This window comes from Balaenoptera acutorostrata, chromosome 3, assembly GCF_949987535.1.
Source record: "Balaenoptera acutorostrata chromosome 3, mBalAcu1.1, whole genome shotgun sequence".
Lineage (NCBI taxonomy): Eukaryota > Metazoa > Chordata > Mammalia > Artiodactyla > Balaenopteridae > Balaenoptera > Balaenoptera acutorostrata.
Genome location: NC_080066.1, coordinates 133,140,517 through 133,160,610, shown reverse-complemented (window position 1 = coordinate 133,160,610; position 20,094 = coordinate 133,140,517). Strand labels below are relative to the sequence as shown.

At 35.8% G+C, this 20,094-nt stretch overlaps 1 protein-coding gene across 1 annotated transcript; it reads right to left on the bottom strand.

Moving 5' to 3' along the window:
• Positions 1 to 483: 483 nt before the first annotated feature.
• Positions 484 to 19,308, bottom strand: PSMC6 (proteasome 26S subunit, ATPase 6). Its single transcript, XM_007192863.3, has 14 exons — positions 19,153 to 19,308; positions 18,068 to 18,147; positions 17,932 to 17,971; positions 17,638 to 17,690; positions 14,851 to 14,918; positions 14,128 to 14,242; positions 12,235 to 12,322; positions 10,491 to 10,552; positions 10,280 to 10,403; positions 9,852 to 9,913; positions 8,165 to 8,285; positions 7,941 to 8,021; positions 3,853 to 3,924; positions 484 to 995 (listed from the first exon to the last, which is right to left on the bottom strand). The coding sequence occupies exons 1-14, from the start codon at positions 19,277 to 19,279 to the stop codon at positions 877 to 879; spliced, it is 1,212 nt and encodes a 403-aa protein (XP_007192925.1). The 5' UTR covers positions 19,280 to 19,308; the 3' UTR covers positions 484 to 876.
• Positions 19,309 to 20,094: the final 786 nt, after the last annotated feature.

Sequence of the window (20,094 nt, the reverse complement as noted above, 5' to 3'; positions counted from 1 at the left end):
TAGCCTGGTATCCATAGATAACTAGTGTCCATGGGTGAGCTTGGGAAATAATAAATCTCCTAAGTTTTAATATATGCAAAATTGTGTGTATGTATGTGTGAATCTTTCTGAGAAGAGTGTACAAACCTCCTCAAAAGGGAACTATCATCTCACATAAATCAAGAAAACCAAGTCACATTTAAATAGCAAATGTTACTTTTAATCATAATCTAAAAAATGGTTATGGATGTGCATGTACTATTTCAATTAACTATCACACAGCTTAATCATAGTAGGTGGAGAATAAATAAAGGCTTTCTGGAAGGAGGAATATATATAGACACACATCTATGTTACATATAACAAGATGCTCTCATGAACACTGAGTATAGGTACTGTTTTAAAATAAAATTCAAAAGTCTACGATCTAAACCCAACTTCATCTTGGTTATTAAATAGTTTAGACCATAGTAAATGTAGTCTCATAAAAGACAAGACTATATGTAGGAGAACTGAATCAAACAGATTTTATTAAACTTTTTAGGATGAGGAAAACAAATGATATAAAATAAGTCATAAGAAATGCTATCTGGTACTACTGTCTCAAACCATTTTCAAGGTTTTACAAAATACACAGCAAATACGAAAAGCTTCAACATACTCTTCTTTTATAACTTCTGCTGCAATAAATGCAACATTACCAAACATACAAATTTCTTCCATACTTCTTAAAAGTAGAATTACTGAATTACTAATTTTTACAATGTTATTCATACACATTTTTATTCATACTCTGTTAATGAGATCATTTTTGCCAATACATACATTATTTTCCTTAACTTTATTTTTACATTAAGCCAATATCTGTCATGCAGCCATCAAAAATCTTACAGTAAATTACACAGGTTTGTAGTCCAATTTAGACTCTAGCTTCTTAGAATCAGCCACTTTTCTGACTGCTTTCATGAAGTCTTCCTGTACTACAAAATCATGATCAGCACGAATTGCAAACATACCTGTGGAGAATAAAACAACATGACTGCTATATTTAATATGTGAATTATTTATTATAAGAAAACTAAGGGAGAGGGTAGTTGAAATGGGTGAAGGTGGTCAAAAGGTACAAACTCCCACTTAAAAAATAAATAAGCCCTGGGGATGTAATGTACAGCATGGTGACTATACTTATTAATACTGCATTGTGTATTTGAAAGATGCTGAGTAGACCACAAGAAAAAAATACTTTTCTATGTGTGATGATGGAATGTTAACTAGACTCATTATGGTGATCATTTCATAATATATACAAATACTGAATCATTATATTGTATACATGAAACTAATATGTCAATTATATCTCAAAAAAACTTTAAAGAAAACTAAATAATGTAATATTATTCTATGGAATAAATGTGAAGGAGCTTAGATGTATTACTTCTCAGCCAACAGTTCTAATTTCCTAAAAACCACTATTATTGTTCAATTAATTTCCGTAACTATAGTGAGCGCTATTTTCCAAACCAAAAGCTAGAAAACAGTGAGACAATTATCTGTATACTTAAATTCCACCTCACACAGTCCCTGTATCCAATGTCATCTTGAAAAAACAAAACAGAACAAAACAAAACCCAACTATCAATAACACATACACATTTTAGGCAGAAGTTTCCTAAGTCTACAGGCAGCAATCCCCTGGAAGCAGGGGGCATATGTATGGTTCGGGGAAACACAAAACACCTCAGTAATTTTGATAGCTTTTCCTTGTTAATAATCAAAAGCAGAGAGAATAAGAATTAAAGAAAGTCAACAAAAATCAGTGTCATTATTCATGTGAGAAAATTTACCTTTTTTATGTACAAATTGGTATTTTATATGACTTTCATATTCAAATATCACCATTCAGTTTTTGCTTTCAAGTTTTTGACAAGTTACTTGTCAAATACTACTTGACAAGGAGGTAAAAGGTTTGTTTCTGGTTTTTTTTAAAACATTAGTTGTGTCATAGACATGGGTCCCAGATTTTGAGACAATCCTCATTTCATGATAAGTTTAAAGCTGGTAAGTTATCACTATCTACTAATTAAATGAATCCTACTACTATTTTCATTGAGGATCTGCTTATACTGAATTTTCACTAACATAAAATGAGTGGGTTGCAATAGAAAATTGCAAGGGTTACTTCCTGTCTTCCCTTTCAAGATTTCTACATAAGGAATCTTGGCAATAGTCATTCTATGCTGTCCTCAGAAATCAGGTGAATGGAAATGACTGGTTTTTGTAATAGCGAAGTTTTAAAACCTGTTTAGAAGGCTGTAACTAAATTAGGCAAGTTATTTTTCCAAACCTTGTGCATATTACTGTTTCCAAATCATTATTTAGTGAATGAGTGAATCTGAGATACATTCTAATCCGAAAGGGATGACAATCTCAGGATTTGAATGGAAAAAGACAACTATAATTGAATCAAGTATATTTTAACTCACAGAAAGATATGTTAACAAAAAAGGCTTGAAGACTAACAAAAAGAAAACTCAAGAATTTCAGTATGTCCCCAGATGAGAAGTTTAAAAAGCTTAAATTTTAATCCATAACAGAAGTTATAGTTCTTTATTGGAAATAGCTAAAAATAAACTTTTAAAAAATATGTGGAAAAAGAGAGAATATAATTTAATGGTATCAGCCTTTAAGATTTCGATACTGCTTTTGTTTGGATTCCATTTTCACCAAAGCAATCTTCTAGTAATTATTTGGTCTAGTGTAGATTTTGAAAGGAGAATGTCATAAGTTACCCCTAGTAGTTCAGGCTACTGACTGCTTACCTCTTAATATTTTTGTTTACTAATAAGTCTTTGTGAGCATGATTTATGTGATTTGTACTGAGAGTTTCTGGACCTGCAGATCTTTGATCCAGCTACTGAGTCACAGTACACCCATGAAGATACTCCTATGGAGAAGCCATGTCTGAGCAGCCTCTTTAAACACTGTCTGTTGAATTTACAAGAAATGTTAAAATAAGGCTAAAGGTGATATGAAAACAAGAGGAAATCACATATTGTAATACTTAAAAACTGTTCATATGCAACCTATGAAAGTTAGTAACCATAAAATCTACTGTAGATTTTTTTTTAATTTTAAGATTCTGTGTGGAGGACAAAAACTAAATGACTGTATGTATGGTTTTAAAGCCACTTGGTACCAGAAATAAAAATAAAATCACACAATCCACAGAGAAAATTATACTAAAAAACTACTACATTTCCACAAGTTGAATGAACACAAAATTCATAAATCAATCTTTCAAAGGTAACTACTGACAGGCTAGTATCAGAAGGCATGTCATCCATTTTGTAGCAGACACCCCCAGTGCTGGCCCAGTCAGATTTCAGCCACAGGTGTGGCAGATAGCTCTGTACAGTCTCAGACTTACTCCAGGAGGACAGCATGCTATCACTATGCATGTCTTTCCTCATTCTACCCTAAGGCATCCATAAGTGCAAAGGCGTTAACATCCCCAAGGGCAAATCTCATCCCACGGAGGAATGGAGGATGACAGCTGGTAAATCAATGCTCTAGTCTCCCATATTTCAGCCAGATAATCCTGGAAAGAATTCTGTATGTTTCTCTGAGGTCTCATCAGAACCAAACCCCTCTTGCCTACAACAGTTACTTCAATGATGCACCCTTATAACAGCTTTCCCTCTTCCCATCTCACTTGCCCTATTCTCTCCTACTTCTTGGAATCAATTTCCCAGAAAATAACAAGCACTCAAATCCTTGCAAAGCTCAGGCTCTGCTTTTGGACAAACCCAAACACATTTTTAGCAAATTAAACAAATCAAAATCAATAGTAAAAACTGTACTTTAAACCCTTACCTGCTTCAGTACAAACATTTCTCAGGTCTGCTCCATTAAAGCCGTCTGAAAGCTTCACAATTGCTTCATAATCTGTTTAGGAAAAATACTGGAAATCAGTTAAAAAAATAATAATAGGAGACCTTTTTTTGATTTATTCCCATACAGAAAATTTAACTTAAGAGCTTGCTTTGAATTTAGTCAGCTAGGCATCATCTCTGTTAACATTCCACAATATTAACAACTAAAATCAATACTTCTGTTAAGTAAACCAGCACCAAGCAGAAATAAACATACTTATAAAACTCTAAAACCAAGAAATATCAAGATCTGAAAGCACCTTAACCTGTTTCTACACAGAGAAACTGCTAAGCGCATGTGAACTTTAGATATCTGTCAAGCTATGACTCTTATTAAAACTGTAACCAAGTATCTAATTTGAATAAATCTAGAATATTCAAACAAAACCAACTGTAACCACAATGGAATTTAATCACATAAGGCAAATATAAAATATACCAAAAATAGTCTTCAGACATCATTTTATCTTACAGAATTTTTAAATGCTAAACATTGGCTAGCTTTTCTGGTTTCTGTGAAAGCTCCAAGTGTTGAGGTATCAGATCTATGATAACAGTAATAGTTAAGTGACCTTTCTATCCACGTGACAGACGAAACGAAGAGCTGCTGCTGGTTTAAGGTAGCAGTTATGGACTTGATGTAGAACAGTGAGAGAAGAGACACATAGGCTACTACAATGTGAAAAACTGTGATAAGACACCCTTGTCAGGCAATCTGAAGTATGTCAATCTCTATTTGAAATCACACAGATAATTCATTAATTAGTCTTCATTCAGGTTCAAGTTCATGTAAGCTTCTGGAGAGCAGAAATTCCTAAGGTTAGCACAGCATCTGGCACCTAGCAAGAGCTCAGTATTGGAAGAAGCTGGTAAATTCAGCTCAGTCTTTCCAACTCAAAACTTTCACATGAGTAATGAGAAAGGCAATGGTCAACTATTTGTAATTATTTTGGACCACTAACTTTTTTTTTCTTTTTAAAGGCTTGTCTTTTAAGGTAGGGTACTTGGTCTCCATGTGGCAAAGCACTTTTATTTATTTATTTATTTTATTTTTTGGCTGTGTTGGGTCTTCGTTTCTATGCGAGGGCTTTCTCTAGTTGTGGCAAGCAGGGGCCACTCTTCATCGCGGTGCACGGGCCTCTCCCTGCCGCGGCCTCTCTTGTTGCGGGGCACAGGCTCCAGACGCGCAGGCTCAGTAGTTGTGGCTCACGGGCCTAGTTGCTCCACGGCATGTGGGATCCTCCCAGACCAGGGCTCGAACCCGTGTCCCCTGCATTGGCTGGCAGATTCTCAACCACTGTGCCACCAGGGAAGCCCAACCACTAACTTAAAAAGTTTTTAAAGTTGCTTGGCAATTATACTAGATGCCTCTAGTCCAGGGGTCAGCAAACTTTCTGTAATGGGCAAGACAGTAAATATTTTAGACTTCGTAGGTCATATGGTCTCTGTCAAAACTACTCATTTCTGCCACTGTAGTGGGAAAGTAGTCATAGACAATATGTAAATGAACAGGAGTGGTTGTGCTACAACAAAACTTTATTTACAAAAACAGAAGGCATACAGAATTTAGCCCACAATAGAATACATGGCTTGCTGGCCTTTACATTAGTCCGGTCCCTCACTTCTATAGATAACTATTTTGTAATTTATCCTCTGTCCTCAAATCTCTAACAGTACTTTCCCATTTTCACTCTTAACTTGCTTTCTATTTCACTAAGAGAATAAAGGTATTCAGAAGAAAAATTCTCTAAGTACCTGCCATATTTAAGAACCTGTTATCATCAGTATCTATATATGCTGCCTCTCCTCCTATTCTCCTGAGAAGTCTATGCTCATAGACAAAGCCAACCTCTCTTCAAAAAAAAGCACATTATCAACTTGTATCTCTCTCCTAGATCATTCCCATCAGCATAAAAAAAAGTGTTGTAAGTTCATGCATCTTAAAGAAAACTCGAAGTCCTAATCTCCATTTCTGCTGCAGCTCCATTTCTTCTCTTCTCCCCTTCGCTAGAGAACTCTTTGAAAGAGGTGTCTAAACTCAATGCCTCTTGTCCCCACCTCTCTGATATCCATCTGAACAAGGCTCTCACTCCTACCACTCCAAAGAAATTTCTTTTGATAAGGTCACCAATGATCTTCACATAGTAAATCCAATCTCAGAACTCTTCTTATCAGACCCATTGTCAGCATTTGACAGGAAATTAGTCCCTCCCTATAATATTTCTTCATTTATTCTCCAGGACACCATCAGGTCCTGGTTAACTCCTATCTCTGTGACTAACCTTTCTCAGTCTCCTTTGATGGTTCTTCCTCTCAACTTTTTTTTTTTTTTCCTCTCAACTTCTTAATGCTGGAATTAGCTCAGTTTTTGAATCCCTTCTCTATCAACATTCTCTTCCTTGGAACCATTTTTATGCTGATATTAGCCATATTTATAACTCTAGCACAGACCACCCCAATGAACTATTGATGAACACAGAATTACTAATCAATGTCTTTACTTGGCTATCTAATTGGCATCTTAAATTAAATATCGCCAGAATCAAATTCCTCATTCTCCCTTTAAAACCTAATCTTTCCAGTCTTCCCTTGCTTTAATTGACGGCAATTCCATTTGTTCAGTTGCATGAGTAAAAAACCTAAGTCTTCCCTGGTTCTTCTCTTTAGTTCACACCCTACATCCGATTCATTAGCAAGCCCTGTCACCTCTATTTTCAAAATATGTCCAGAATCTCATTATTTTAAAAGATTTTGCTACCACCTTGGGCCAAGCCACCATCATCTTTTGCCTGCATTACTGAAATAACCTCCTAATAGATCCTCTTGTCTCTATCCTTGTCCCTCTAGCTACAGCCAGAATGATCTTATTTAACATAAGTGAATTTTGAAGTATTTACAGATGAAATGATAATGACTGGAATTTGCTTTTTAAAAATCCAGAGGGAAGGTAAGAAGTGGGAGAGATTACAGATGAAGCAAGATTGGCCAAGAGTTAATTACTGAAGCTGGGGGATGAATTCCTGATAAGATTATACTCGTCTCTACTTTTACATATTTCTAATTTTCTGTAATACAAAGTTAAAAATAATAAAAAGTAAGGTCATATCATTCCTCTGCTCACAATTCTCCAATGGTATCCATTTCACTAAAAACAAAAGCCAAAGTTCCTACACAATGGCCTCAGTAAGGCTCTACACAATCTGACCCCCATTACTTCTATGATTTATTTCACTTGCTACCGTCCCAATAACTCTGCCACAGAGACCCTGACCTCTATGCTGCTCCTGGAATGTTCCATGCACGCACCTACTTCAAGGCCTTCTTACTTGCTGTTCCCTCTGCATGATTTTCCCCCAAATATCCATACTTAGCTCCTTCACCTTTTAGGTCACTGCTTAAAAATCACCTTGGTAAGACCTTCCCTGTGCTTCCTCCTCCCCACCTCTATTCAAAAATGTATACATTCATGCCTGCTCCTGGCATTACCTATTCTCCTTTCCTTGCTTTATTTTTCTCAATAGGACTTATCATCATCTAATATACCATAAAGTTGACTCCTGAACAACATGGGGGTTAGGGGCACCAACCCTCTGCACAGTCAAAAATCTGTGCGTAACTCATAGCGGCCCTCCATGTTCACGGTTCTGCATCTGTGGATTCAACCAACCCCAATCAGGTAGTACTGTAGCATTTACTAGTTAAAAAAAAAATCCACGTATAAGTAGACCTACGCAGTTCAAACCCATTTTGCTCAAGGGTCAAGTGAATATTTTACTTTCTTCACCTGTCTTTCCTGACAAGAATGTAAGTTATATAAAGGCAGGAATTTATCTGTTTTGTTCATTGCTATATCCTCAGCACTTAGAACGATTCTTAGCATACAGCACATGCTCAATAACTATAAGCTAAATTCAAGACCACCATGTTTCCTGAATTTAAAACTAGATTTGGTAGACTATCAGTGATATCCAATAGCATTTTACTTCATTTACCAAATGTAAATATATATAAAATAAGTTATTTACTTACCTATTTCACCATGCTTTGTAATGGGACCCGCATGGATTTTCAGTATATCTAACCTTGCTTGTTCGTTTGGTAAATCAATATCTGAAAATAAGAAAATTATAAGAAATTCTTTTGCAGTCAGGTTTTTTGTTTTTTAAATAAAGTAGGGGGTGAGGAGGAGGTATGGGAAGAGAAATGGACATAGACAAAGGGAAATGGACAGCAGGCAAAAAAGCTTAACTCACGTATTTTTCTATCTAATCTGCCTGGACGAAGCAAAGCAGGATCCAGTGTATCTGGTCTGTTTGTAGCCATGATCATTTTAACTCTATGTAGAGTATCAAATCCATCCATTTGATTCAGTAGCTAAGAATATATTTGTGAATATAAATCAAAGGCACATTTTATAAAACATCCCAACCATTAAAAAAACACATAGCACACACCTTTTATATGCCTAAGACCATGAAATGTATTGCTTACAGATACATATGTGATGTGCAGAATGATCATTTGATGGAATCATATTTTTTTCTCTCTCTTACATAAAGGGATATATTTTCCATCCTAAAAGTTCCAAGATAGATTCTTTAATGCTTTTTTTTTTGGCCGCGCCTTGCAGCATGCAGGATCTTAGTTCCACGACCAGGGATCGAACCCGTGTCCCCTGCAGGGGAAGCACGGAGTCTTAATCACTCAACTGCCAGGGAAGTCTCCAAGATAGCTATAAAAAGGTACATAGTTGAATAATCTATCAGATAGTTTTAATAAATCTGAAGGCATCCATCCAGTCAAGAATTATGAAACTAAGTTATGTGGATCTGATTTCCAATGTTTGAATTTTTTTGTTACAATTACTTTTAAAATAATGTTTCAAGAGCTTATGGTATGCCAGACATAAAATTTACATCAGGATAACTGGAAACAATGATTTTCTACAAACCTGATAATAAATCCATTAAATATCTTTTCAAATAATTCTACTATACACAGAAATACTGAGATACCTAACATATTTTCTTCAAGTCCTAAAGTTTTCTTGAATAAATGTTGAAAAATCTAACTGCATTCAACAAACTCTTTAAAACAAAGCTAGCCTGACAATATGTCTATTTCTTCATGCCAATATGTCTAACATACCCTAAGTGTTAGCTAACAACATATCAGCTACATGAATAAAACTAGTATCTGTGTTTTTAAAAAAATACCTCAATTTAAGGCTTCTAATAGACTCTACAAATTTTAAAATACTGTCTTTTCTGAGCAGACAACATAATTTATAAAAAACAATTTTCAAATACCCTTACTGAGACAGAAATTGACAATGCATTACCTATGCTACCTATCTATTTATAGGAGTTGGAAAATGTGTTTGGAATCTTGCCATCACTTTCACAGAATTTGGAGTGGGAAAAGACTTTAATATACATTTCAATGTCCCATCATCCATCTTCAATAATCAAAACTATTTTAGTTTCCTTTCATTCTCAGCAATAAAGAGAGGAAAGTATTAGTAATTTTTAGAGCAGCCTCATACATAATTACAACTCATTTATTGCCACTAGTTTTAATATATTTGTCACTCATAAAATAGCTGAATAAAACTAACACAAAAATCACATTCACAATGTAAGTACAATATATAATTTAATTATTTAAATGGCCAGTCTGCTCAAAAAATGTAGAACGGTACAGCTGTAAATCAAATGAAATTTTGTAGCTATCCCTATTATTTTCTAGTACTCATTTTCTTACTAGAGATTGTGGTAAAGAAAAGTGTTCATTCCTGTCAATACTGTACTTTCAAATTTCATACTTAAGTGCATTCTTCATTTAAACCATTGTCCATATTTTGACCTTCAAATATCCAATGTTCACTTCTTCACTTTATAAACATTGATTTCTTTATAAACAGGCTTTACCAAATATTACCTCCATTAAAGTTCTCTGAATCTCTCTATCAGCTGAAGTACCCTCAGAAAACCGACGACCACCTAAAATAATGATGTGGAAACTCATATGCATTACTCCTTTCCTCTTTAAGCATCATTTAAGAAAATATGAAAATGATAGTGTCTGGGGTTTAAAACATTAAGATGAAAATTAATTAACAAGAATTACACTGACAAAATTAGAATTGATTTTGGTATAATGTTTATCATTTTCTCAATGTTAAAGGTTATTTATTAAGAGTGGTTAAACTTTCTAAAGAATTTTTTTAAAGTAACATTCATTTTGCTACTTCACACAAGTTGCAATTAGAGGTGAAAAGAGAGGGAAAAAGTTCTTTTAGAGTTAAAAAATATTCCTAACAGTTTCAAGAAAAGTTTAAAATAAATTTTAAGAAGTGTTATTCTTACCTATAGCATCTATTTCATCCATAAAAATGATGCATGGCTGATGGTCCCTGGCATAATTAAACATTTCTCGGATCAAACGAGCACTTTCACCAATGTACTTGTCTACAATAGAACTAGATACAACCTGATTAAAGGAAAAACATTATGGTAAACATAGGACAATTCAAATAAAATTTATTTTCAACAGCTACAAAAAGAATCTTCCCTTTACCTTTAAGAAATTGCAATCCAACTGGCTAGCAACAGCTCGTGCCAAGAGTGTTTTTCCTGTACCTAGGAATGACAAACAAAGTCCTAATTTAATGGAAAGTAAAACAAATTTTCAAAAGCCTTTAAGAATGTAATCCTTTGAATAGTAAATTTTGCAAAATGGAAGCTAAGTCTTAAATAAAAGCATTTAAAATCATTTAATATCCCAAAGCACTTCCACTCTCAATATTAAAATTTAAAATTTTATTCAAAATATCCCTTCTAATTTTATTTTAAGCAAACTGAATACATAACTTTAGAAATATATCAAACCCAACTTAAAAATAGACCATGATGGAAACTTGTACATTCAAATACATTGGGCTATACTGAACAGAGTGGACCTTTGCCTACGTATGATATTGTAATATCAAGTATTTATTTGGAAACTACTGATTCAGTGGGTTATGAAAATCTTCCAAATACTGGCATTTTCCATTATATAATATTAAAAAATCACATTTGTTAATACCATCTCCGATCTCATCCTGTCTTGTATTCACAAACACACTGGAAAGTTGTCAAGCTCATAGTACCGGACGTAAAGTTTTCAAAAACTCAATTTTCGCTTGAAAGCTCAAATTTTATCACTGGCTACAGATGGTGTCAGTTGTTTAACATGATTGGCTAACTTCATTCATTTTTTTAAAAAAATGTGTACAGGGACTTCCCTGGTGGCACAGTGCTTAAGAATCCGCCTGCCAGTGGAGGGGACATGGGTTTGATCCCTAGTCCGGGAAGATCCCACATGCCATGGAGCAACTAAACCCGTGCGCCACAACTACTGAGCCTGCGCTCTAGAGCTCGTGCTCTGCAACAAGAGAAGCCACCGCAATGAGAAGCCCGCACAGTGCAACGAAGTGTAGCCCCTGCTCGCCGCAACTAGAGAACGCCCGTGGACAGCAATGAATACCCAACACAGCCAAACATTAAAAAAAAAAAAAAAAGTGTGCCAGGTAACCAATAACCAGTCTGATAATTGACCGTAAAAAAAGATCCTTTTATCCTTTATCCTTTCAAGTAAAAATGGCATTCTGTGAAAAGCAGCTAATTCAGCAGGCAACTCAAATAATCGCACAAATGCTTTTCCTGGAGATATCTATCTTATTCAGTATGCAACAGAAGTACTTTATATGTATTTTCCATTTCATCACAGAATACAAGACATTATTCAAGGATCAAAAGTTAATATTTTTAATCCTTTAGCAAGGACACTTTAAAGTGAAACTGACATCTTTTTTTAAAAAATACTGCAAATGTGAGTGGCCCCGAAGACAATGACTACAATACCATTTTGTGCCACTGACTTAATTGATTCACACTATGGCATGAGTAGCTTCACCCTCATTGCTTTGCACCATCAGCACAGATGTGAGTTGCCTTTTTCTTTTTCACTGTGTTGACATCTTAGTATTATAAGAGTAAGTTTTGACCTTGCAGAATCCCTGAAAATGTCTCTGGGACACCCAGAGGTCTGTGAACCACACAAGACCATTGCTTAGAATCACATGGCATGTTTAGATATATATATCCTATGAAGCACAAGAGGACTAAGCAAGACTAAGAAAATAGACACACATCCCCAATCCCTTCCTTACTCTGAACAGAATGAAGGCTGGAATTGTCACATTAAATATCTCCATCTCATTTTTTTACTCCTTCATTCATTCATTCGCTCAGTGGGGCAGACATGATTTAATACCAACCTGGTGGTCCATATAACAAACAGCCTTTTGGAGGTATTATTCCTACACGTTGGAATAATTCTGGGTTTGTAAGAGGTAATTCTATTACCTAGAAAAGAAGTTGCATGTTTCTTAAAAAGTTAGTAAAGATTCTGATGTACTTTCAAATATTTTAAGTAAACTATCAGCAGAGTTACGTACATACATCATAATTCATAATAGATCTAGAATTCAGTGCTATGTAAAACCATTTATATTAGAGGTTTTTCTTCAGGTAGATGTAAGATATCTCTTAAATCTAAAAATCTTAAAATATTTTTTAAATTAATTAAAAAGCATGTGGTAATTTGAACTATTTATTATTTAACACACTTGTTAAAATAACCACACAATTGCCTAGATTGATGGTTGCATGGGCATATAATCTGTCAAACACATCTGAACTGTACACTTAAAAACATGTGAATTTTACTGAATGTAAATTATGCCTCAACGAAAAAATTAACACTACAAAAAATCAGTTAAGCAAAAAAACAAAAAGATTACACTACTGTGCATCTGAATACAACAAAAAATAATTATAAAATGGGGAACTTTGGTAAGATATAACTGCCACTAAGAGAAATGGTACATAAAATTTTCTTATGTTGGCGTTTTGTCATAGTAGTCTTAAAAAAAACATAAATTCTGCTCTCAATGTTCTAAAACTGATTCAAAGAAAGAAAAGTGGAGAACAGCAAAAGTGAGGATTTGACTGTCCAGTTTAAACTCTTTACTTGAGAGATAAACCTCTACTGAATAACTCTGTCCATAAGGTATGATTAAGACACGCCAAAATTGTGAGAAATTAATATTCGCAATTGTCTGCAGATGGATACTTCATGTCCTTGGTGTGTGTGTGTGTGTCTGTGTGTGTGTAAGAGAGATTCATTCTGCTCCTATGGCTGATGCAGCAAATCACTGTAAAAGATTTCACTGTTTCATGAAGCACTTGTTCTTCCTCTTTTCATTAACTACAATGTGAAAAGAATAGGCTTTTATTTATGCTTAGGCCAATGCTTCCTCAAGTATGGTTAAAAAAAAAAAACAACTTGGTTTCATAATCACCTGGAATGCTTGTTTAAATGCTAATTCCTGTGCCCCACCCCCAAGCCACTGCATCAAAACCATGCAGAGGGCCTAGGAATCTGTATCTTTAATAAGAGTTCCAGAAAATTTAAAGTGCTGAAGTCTGAAAACTACTGGTTTAGGGCTTAAATCAGATAACGTAAGCCATTCCAATTAATCAAATTCATTCCTGAGTATTTCCATCCTAAATTAAGATGAAATCAATACAACAATGTAATTTGCTTAAAAGAGAATTGTTAAGAAGCTATCTGTGCTGTGAAGCAAGGCAACCCTGATTTGACTCTTCATGTAATAACTTAAAGTTTAAGCCACGCTAAAGCCAATATTTTTCTTAAATGACAGCAAACAGCTTTATCAAAATAAAATATTTAAGGCACAGATAACTGACTCTATTTAAGAGCAACAGGAAATCAATGAGGTTATGGGAAAAACTACATTACACACACTATCCAAATGTGCTCTGACCCAACTAAACTACTAAGATAATCAAAATACCAGATGGTATGGGCATTGGATTACATCAATTATTCTTAGCTTTTTTTCCTTCTTTGTCATAAAAAGAGCAGGATTTTTCAAACACCAAATTATCTCCAAATTTAACAAAAACCCATAATTTTCATAGCTAGACATTCAGTGCTATTCTTCTCTTGACAAAAATATTATATATGTAATATTCAGTAAACACTATTTGGACAAAGTGACTTTACATCCTCTTTCTCCCTTCAGGCATTTTAAAACCTGTACTACTTCTTAGTAAGTTCAGAGAATAAAGCACACACTACCAACCTCTCGTAACTCCCGAATCTGTTCTGACAGCCCTCCAATCTCAGAATAAGAAACATTCCCGGGGTCCTCATGAGACATGTTGTAAACCAGTGGGTCCACCTCTCTTGGCAAATACCTGTAATGATAAGGTGTGCATTTTTCTTTTAAAAGGTATTTTCTCTCAGCCTACAAATAGAGTATAAATGACTTGCTTATGCAAGCACCTGTAGGTGATCTTAGAAAATCATGTTGGGACTTCCCTAGTGGCGCAGTGGTTAAGAATCTGCCTGGCAATGAAGGGGACATGGGTTCGAGCCCTGGTCCGGGAAGATCTCACATGCCGCGGAGCAACTAAGCCCATGTGCCACAACTACTGAGCCTGAGCTCTGGAGACCGCAAGCCACAACTACTGAGCCTGCGTGCCACAGCTACTGAAGCCCATGTGCCTAGAGCCTGTGCTCCACTACAAGAGAAACCACCGCAATGAAAAGCTCGTGCACCGCAATGAAGAGTAGCCTCCGCTCGCTGCAACTAGAGAAAGCCCATGCGTAGCAATGAAGACCCAACGCAGCCAAATAAATAAATAAATAAATAAATTTTTCTAAAACACATGTTTAAATTAATTTGAAATTAGTAAAAGCGGAAAAGTGGGAAAATATTCAGGGATCTCAAGAAGCATATATTTTGGATAAAATCTTCCCTCCATGAAAATAAGATGTAAACTAAATAGTACAAGAAACCTACCTCATGATAGTTAGTGTAGTCATATCCAAAGCAACTCTTGTTCCTGGCTTCAGCTTACTTTTGTCAAGCTAATTATGTAAAACAAAAGGTGTTACACAAACACTTGAAAAGGGGAATAACACTCTAACAAGAGCATAGTTAGAAGCCAAATAATCATTTTTACCCTTCAGAGAGAACACTAATATTAGATTATATTAGATTATAAACACCATGCCCAAGGGAAGGGTTTATAAAAAGTAGTAATTCAAAGTTATTTCCTTCTGCTCCTTAAAAGAGTGTCCTTTTGTGCAATCTCAGTGTGAAATGAGAAATCACTAATATACAAAGTCTGAGGTGGCAACAACCTTGTTTTTGAAGAAGGAATTGACTGCAATATTTTACTTTCAAAGGCTCACTGTTTAATATAGTTTTGGTCATTATTTTGATTTAGGCACTGTAGTACGGTGACTTTGGCAATTGGTACCAAAGCATTTATACAGAAATCCCTTGATGAACATTTGGGGGGGAAGGAAAGGAAAGCATCTTAAAGGTATGTCCATTAGATTTATTTTAAAAACTATAGTTTTGGGAAGAATGTGTTATGTGATCATAGGAGATAAGGGGGATATACACTCTATTTCCCCTTAGAGATTTTTTATTAAAATTCTAAAGAACAAACAAAAAAACCCCAGCAATCTTCATTCATGCCTTTGCTACATGCCAGACACTATGGTAAATATATTACTGTACATATTAAGTTGAATCATACTAAACAATTTATTGGCATATTTAACTTATTTGGATAGAAGTGGAGAGAATCTATCCAAATAGATTCAAATCACACTCAGGCTGTCACTTGTCAAAAATAAAGTTATTTTTAGAAAAAACTGTAATTTTTTAGTTTTTTCGAAAAGTGCAAAAAGAAATAATAAACTGCTCGCCAATACAATTTCAGAATCATACAAATTACTGACCACTTTTCACAGGATTTTACAAAGAGCGCTTAGTTCAGGATTTAGAGCCAATTAAAATGAAGTGAAGATATGCTAAATACTAGGTTTAATATAATGGATTAAACTAAGAATAATTGCCAGGTACAGTAGTCCTCCCCTTATCCACATTTTCAGTTACCTGAAAATATTAAATGAAAAATTCCAGAAATAAACTAATCCTAAGTTTTAAATTTCATGCTGTTCTGAGTAGCGTGATGAAAGCTATGTCCTCGGTATGTGAATCATCCCTTTGTCCAGTGTATCCCTCCCGTTTATCACTTAGTAGCCCTCTCGGTTATCAGATCCACTGTCCTGCTGATTTAAGTACTTGTGGTCAAATAATCCTTATTTTACTTAATAATGGCCCCAAAGCACAATTGTAGTGATGTTGGCCATTCAGATATGGCAAAGAGAAGCCACAGACCGCTTCCTAATGAAGCGGGGAAAGTTCTCGACTTAATATGGAAATAAAAATCATATGCTGAGGTTGCTATAATCTACAGTAAGAACAAATCTTCTATCCATGCAATTGTGAAGAAGAAAAAAGAAACCTGTGCTAGTTTTGCTGTCACGCCTCAAAATGCAAAAGTTACAGCAACAGTGCATGACAAGTGCTGAGTTAAGATGGAAAAGGCATTAAATTTGTACAAGATATTTTGAGAGAGACCACATTCACATGACTTTTGTAACAGCATATTTTTTTTATAATTGTTCTATTTTATTACTATTTTTGTTAATCTCTTTCTGTGCATAATTTTTAAATTAAACTTTATCATAGGTATGTATGTAGAGGAAAAAACATAGCATATATAAGGTTTGGTATATGCCCAGGTTTCAGGCATCCACTGGTGGTCTTGGAACATATCCCCCACGGATAACAAGGGACCACTGTACTTGAAAAAGAGCTTAAATAGAGATGAATATGAAGTTATTTCAACATTTACATCTATAGGGAATATATACTCTGGCTTTTCTAATATTTTCCAGTTTTCAAATACTCTCTTGCCCCTCATACAACCACAAAATATCTAAGAAATGCCAACTTTTGGCATCCAGAGGTCCCTGAAAGGGACATAAATATCCTGTTGGATTCGGCATCTGAAATTTTGATTTAGAAAATGTCATCCCACTTATATGCTAGGCAAAATCTTAAGACTGAATTCAGTCCCTAGGAAAAATTCAATTCTATAGCCATGTCATATCAATGTTTTAAAACCTGAACCTGACATAACAAATACTCAGTTTAGAAAGCTCTTCCAATGAGTTTATAAGAATTCGCTAAAGACACTTCCTAAAGAATAGGGTAGTAAATAAATTGGCTTCAGAGGCTACTAAATGATCCAAAGCCATTTGTCGGTGTTTTTTGATGACTGCAAGATAAAATCTGGAGTTATTTCAATTTGCCGATTCTAATTTAAATGAACTCATACAAAATCAATTTAGCCTATAGTAAAGTCTATAAGTAATATTTTTGAATGTTTAAATATAAAATGTAATTTATAAGGTCTAATACTTTTAAGTCCTCTTCAAAAAAGACACTAAAATAAAATAATCTGAGATTTTTTCACTTCTAAAATTCTTTGATTTCTCAGTGTGTAGAGCTGACTGAGGCAATGCAATAGAGCAGAAAAGGAGAGACTACCGGGAGTCAAACCCATGGTTTGAGTTCAGGCTTTGCTAATAATTAGCTATACCTGAACAAGTCACCTTTGGAAGTTATGGGCATAATGCCTGACCTGCTTACCTTGAGAATTAAATACCTTATATGAAAGCGCTTTCGTCAATTATAAAGCACTATAGAAATGTAAAATGTTACCTGTCGACGACAACCCACAACATATCTTGGTCCATTTGTAGCTTTAACAATGACTAGAGAAAGAAAATGAAAAAACAAATTGAAAAATAGAAAGTAAAAAATAAATATACCCACACTGATGGCAGATTGAGTTTTATTTCTGTTCTCCAAAAGACAAGAGTTGAAAGACAACTTAGTCTACGCAAGAATATCATCTACCCTCATTACAGTCATTAAAGTAATAAGCATTTCAAAAGTTGGTGGTGGGAGGGGAGTCTGCTCTTTTTTTCTTTACTAACAATCTAATACACTTACATTTTTCTTCAGTTAATTGCTTAAGTACTTCACCCACAATCTAAGAAAGAAAGAAAAAAAAAAAAGCATTACTTTTTGCCAAGAGCTAAAAAAACAAATCACCATCACCCTCTACACCCCAAACTCCATTACATACCTGCCCAACACTTTGTAGGGCCTTCAGATCATTTTCAGACTTTTCATACTGCTTGGTAAGTTCTTTTAATTGTTCCCTTACTGAAAAATATAATTTGAACATTTTAAACTAAATAATCTTAGCGAGTTTAAGTCACTAAGTCTCACTTTATTTAAGTTTATTTAAGTCTATTTCACTTTACCTGTATTTTATATCCACTGTATCAAACCACACAAAAAAAATAATGCCGTTTGTAGATGACATGTTTAAAAACGAAATGTTACAGAGAAGGCACCATGTTTTTATTTTCTTGATCGGCAATACTTACTTGTTTGAGCACATATTAGGTTACATTCGTAACAGATATTGACGTTCTGACACTTCCGGATTTGAGATTACAAACCCGAATGATAAAAGAGTTATACCCTTCCTCACTTCACCTACCCACATGAACTGTTACTCTTTGGCTTTCTAACCTAAATAAAGCGCCACAGAATTATACAGTTAAGGTCCTCCTTCATTATTTAAACCATTCAGGTTTGTCAGTGACGGTGCACTAAGAAAAATTATAAGTACTCTTTTGGTTCAGGAGTAAGGGAAAATTGTGTGCCTTGCAGAGTAATTCAAAACACGAGCAAAGAAGAAGACTATGATTGACCGATGGACCCCTTCTCTCTTAAAACTCCGCGTTCGGCTTTCCATTCCACTAACAAGCCAACTACCCGAGTCTCGTCTCTTGCTTGAGCTTCTTTGACTCAAGTCTCTTTCCGCCTCCGGGTCCCGGGACTCCACCAACACTGCACTCCTTGCACCTCAACCTGGAAACATCCCTGACCCACTTCTTCCCCACTCCCCTCTGGTCATCTTCCAATTCCATCTCAGAACTGGGGATGTTCTCTCTGTCACCTGGACCAGACTGGGCCATTTCCACGCCCGAAGAGGCTCGGCTTCCGAAGCTATAGGCGGGGATGACAAAGCGCCTTGTCTCCGGACTGAGGCCTTCTCTCCTTGGGGCTCCGTTGCCGAGCTCGGCCAAAGGCCTCCGCTTTGTCAGAGACAGGAGCGGGTCCAGGCACGAGATTATGAGGAAAGAAAGGTGCACTCACACTCCTTGAGACGGCCGTCGATCTCCTTGTGCTCCAGCAGCTTCTTGCGGTAGTCCTGAAGCGCCTTATCTCTAGGGTCCGCCATGATGAGAAGCCGCCGCTCATAGGGGATGCCGGGAATGGCCATGGCCGCCCGGGCGGGGGAAGGGGCGGGGCGAGACAGGAGAGCCTCCCTGGAGGGGCGGGTTCGCGGAGGACACCGCCCCTTCCGGTTTGCCCCGCCTCTGCACTCCACTTCTCCAACGTCTGCGTCTCTCTGCACTAGGGCGCCGGCGTGCACCGAAGGAGACCTCCGGATACACCATCCCCTGCAGGTCAGCCTGGGTAGAGCAAGGGCGCTGTCCCCTGAGAGGCCTTGGTATTTTTAAGTCACTGCTGTTCTGGAACCACAAAAGACTTTGTAATAAACCAAGATGAGAATGAAATAGGGAATATATACATATCTCTCTAAAGAGCCCTGATGGCTTATCGGTATAACACAGATAGCCTACTGGTATAACCCAATACTATCCAGGATCTCCAGGTACAGAAGGAGTAGGCTATTTATTCATTTATTCACTCAGTGAATGAGGTACTAAGGGTTCGATCTGGTGGGAAGATAAAAAAGTAATTTCAAAGTGTAATAAATACTATATTATAATAAAAATAAAACATGGTGGTGTTATAGAGTAAGGTGAGGAGAACTAATTTAGGACAGATATCTGAGATAAGGAGCCAGACATGCAACAAACTGGAGAAAAACCTTCCAAACAGAGGAAACAGCAAATGCAAAGATCTTAAGGTGAAAAGGGGCTTGGCTCATTTCTTGGAACAGAAAGAAGGCCAATGAGCCCGGAAGGGGGCGGGTTGTAGAGACAAGGGGCACAAGATAAAGATGCCTTCTTTCTGTGCTTTTGGACAAATTAATCTCTCAAAATCTCTGTAGAATGAGCATAATATTTG

What these genes read in the sequence shown, in the direction of transcription:
- PSMC6 (XM_007192863.3), bottom strand. Translation starts at nt 19,279, where the DNA reads ATGGCCATTCCCGGCATCCCCTATGAGCGGCGGCTTCTCATCATGGCG. An exon ending in AGATTCGGGAGTTACGAGAG is followed by an intron (nt 12,323 to 14,127) that starts GTTGGTAGTGTG and finishes CTTCTTTTCTAG; the next exon opens with GTAATAGAATTACCTCTTAC. An exon ending in AAATGTTTGTACTGAAGCAG is followed by an intron (nt 996 to 3,852) that starts GTAAGGGTTTAA and finishes TATTCTCCACAG; the next exon opens with GTATGTTTGCAATTCGTGCT.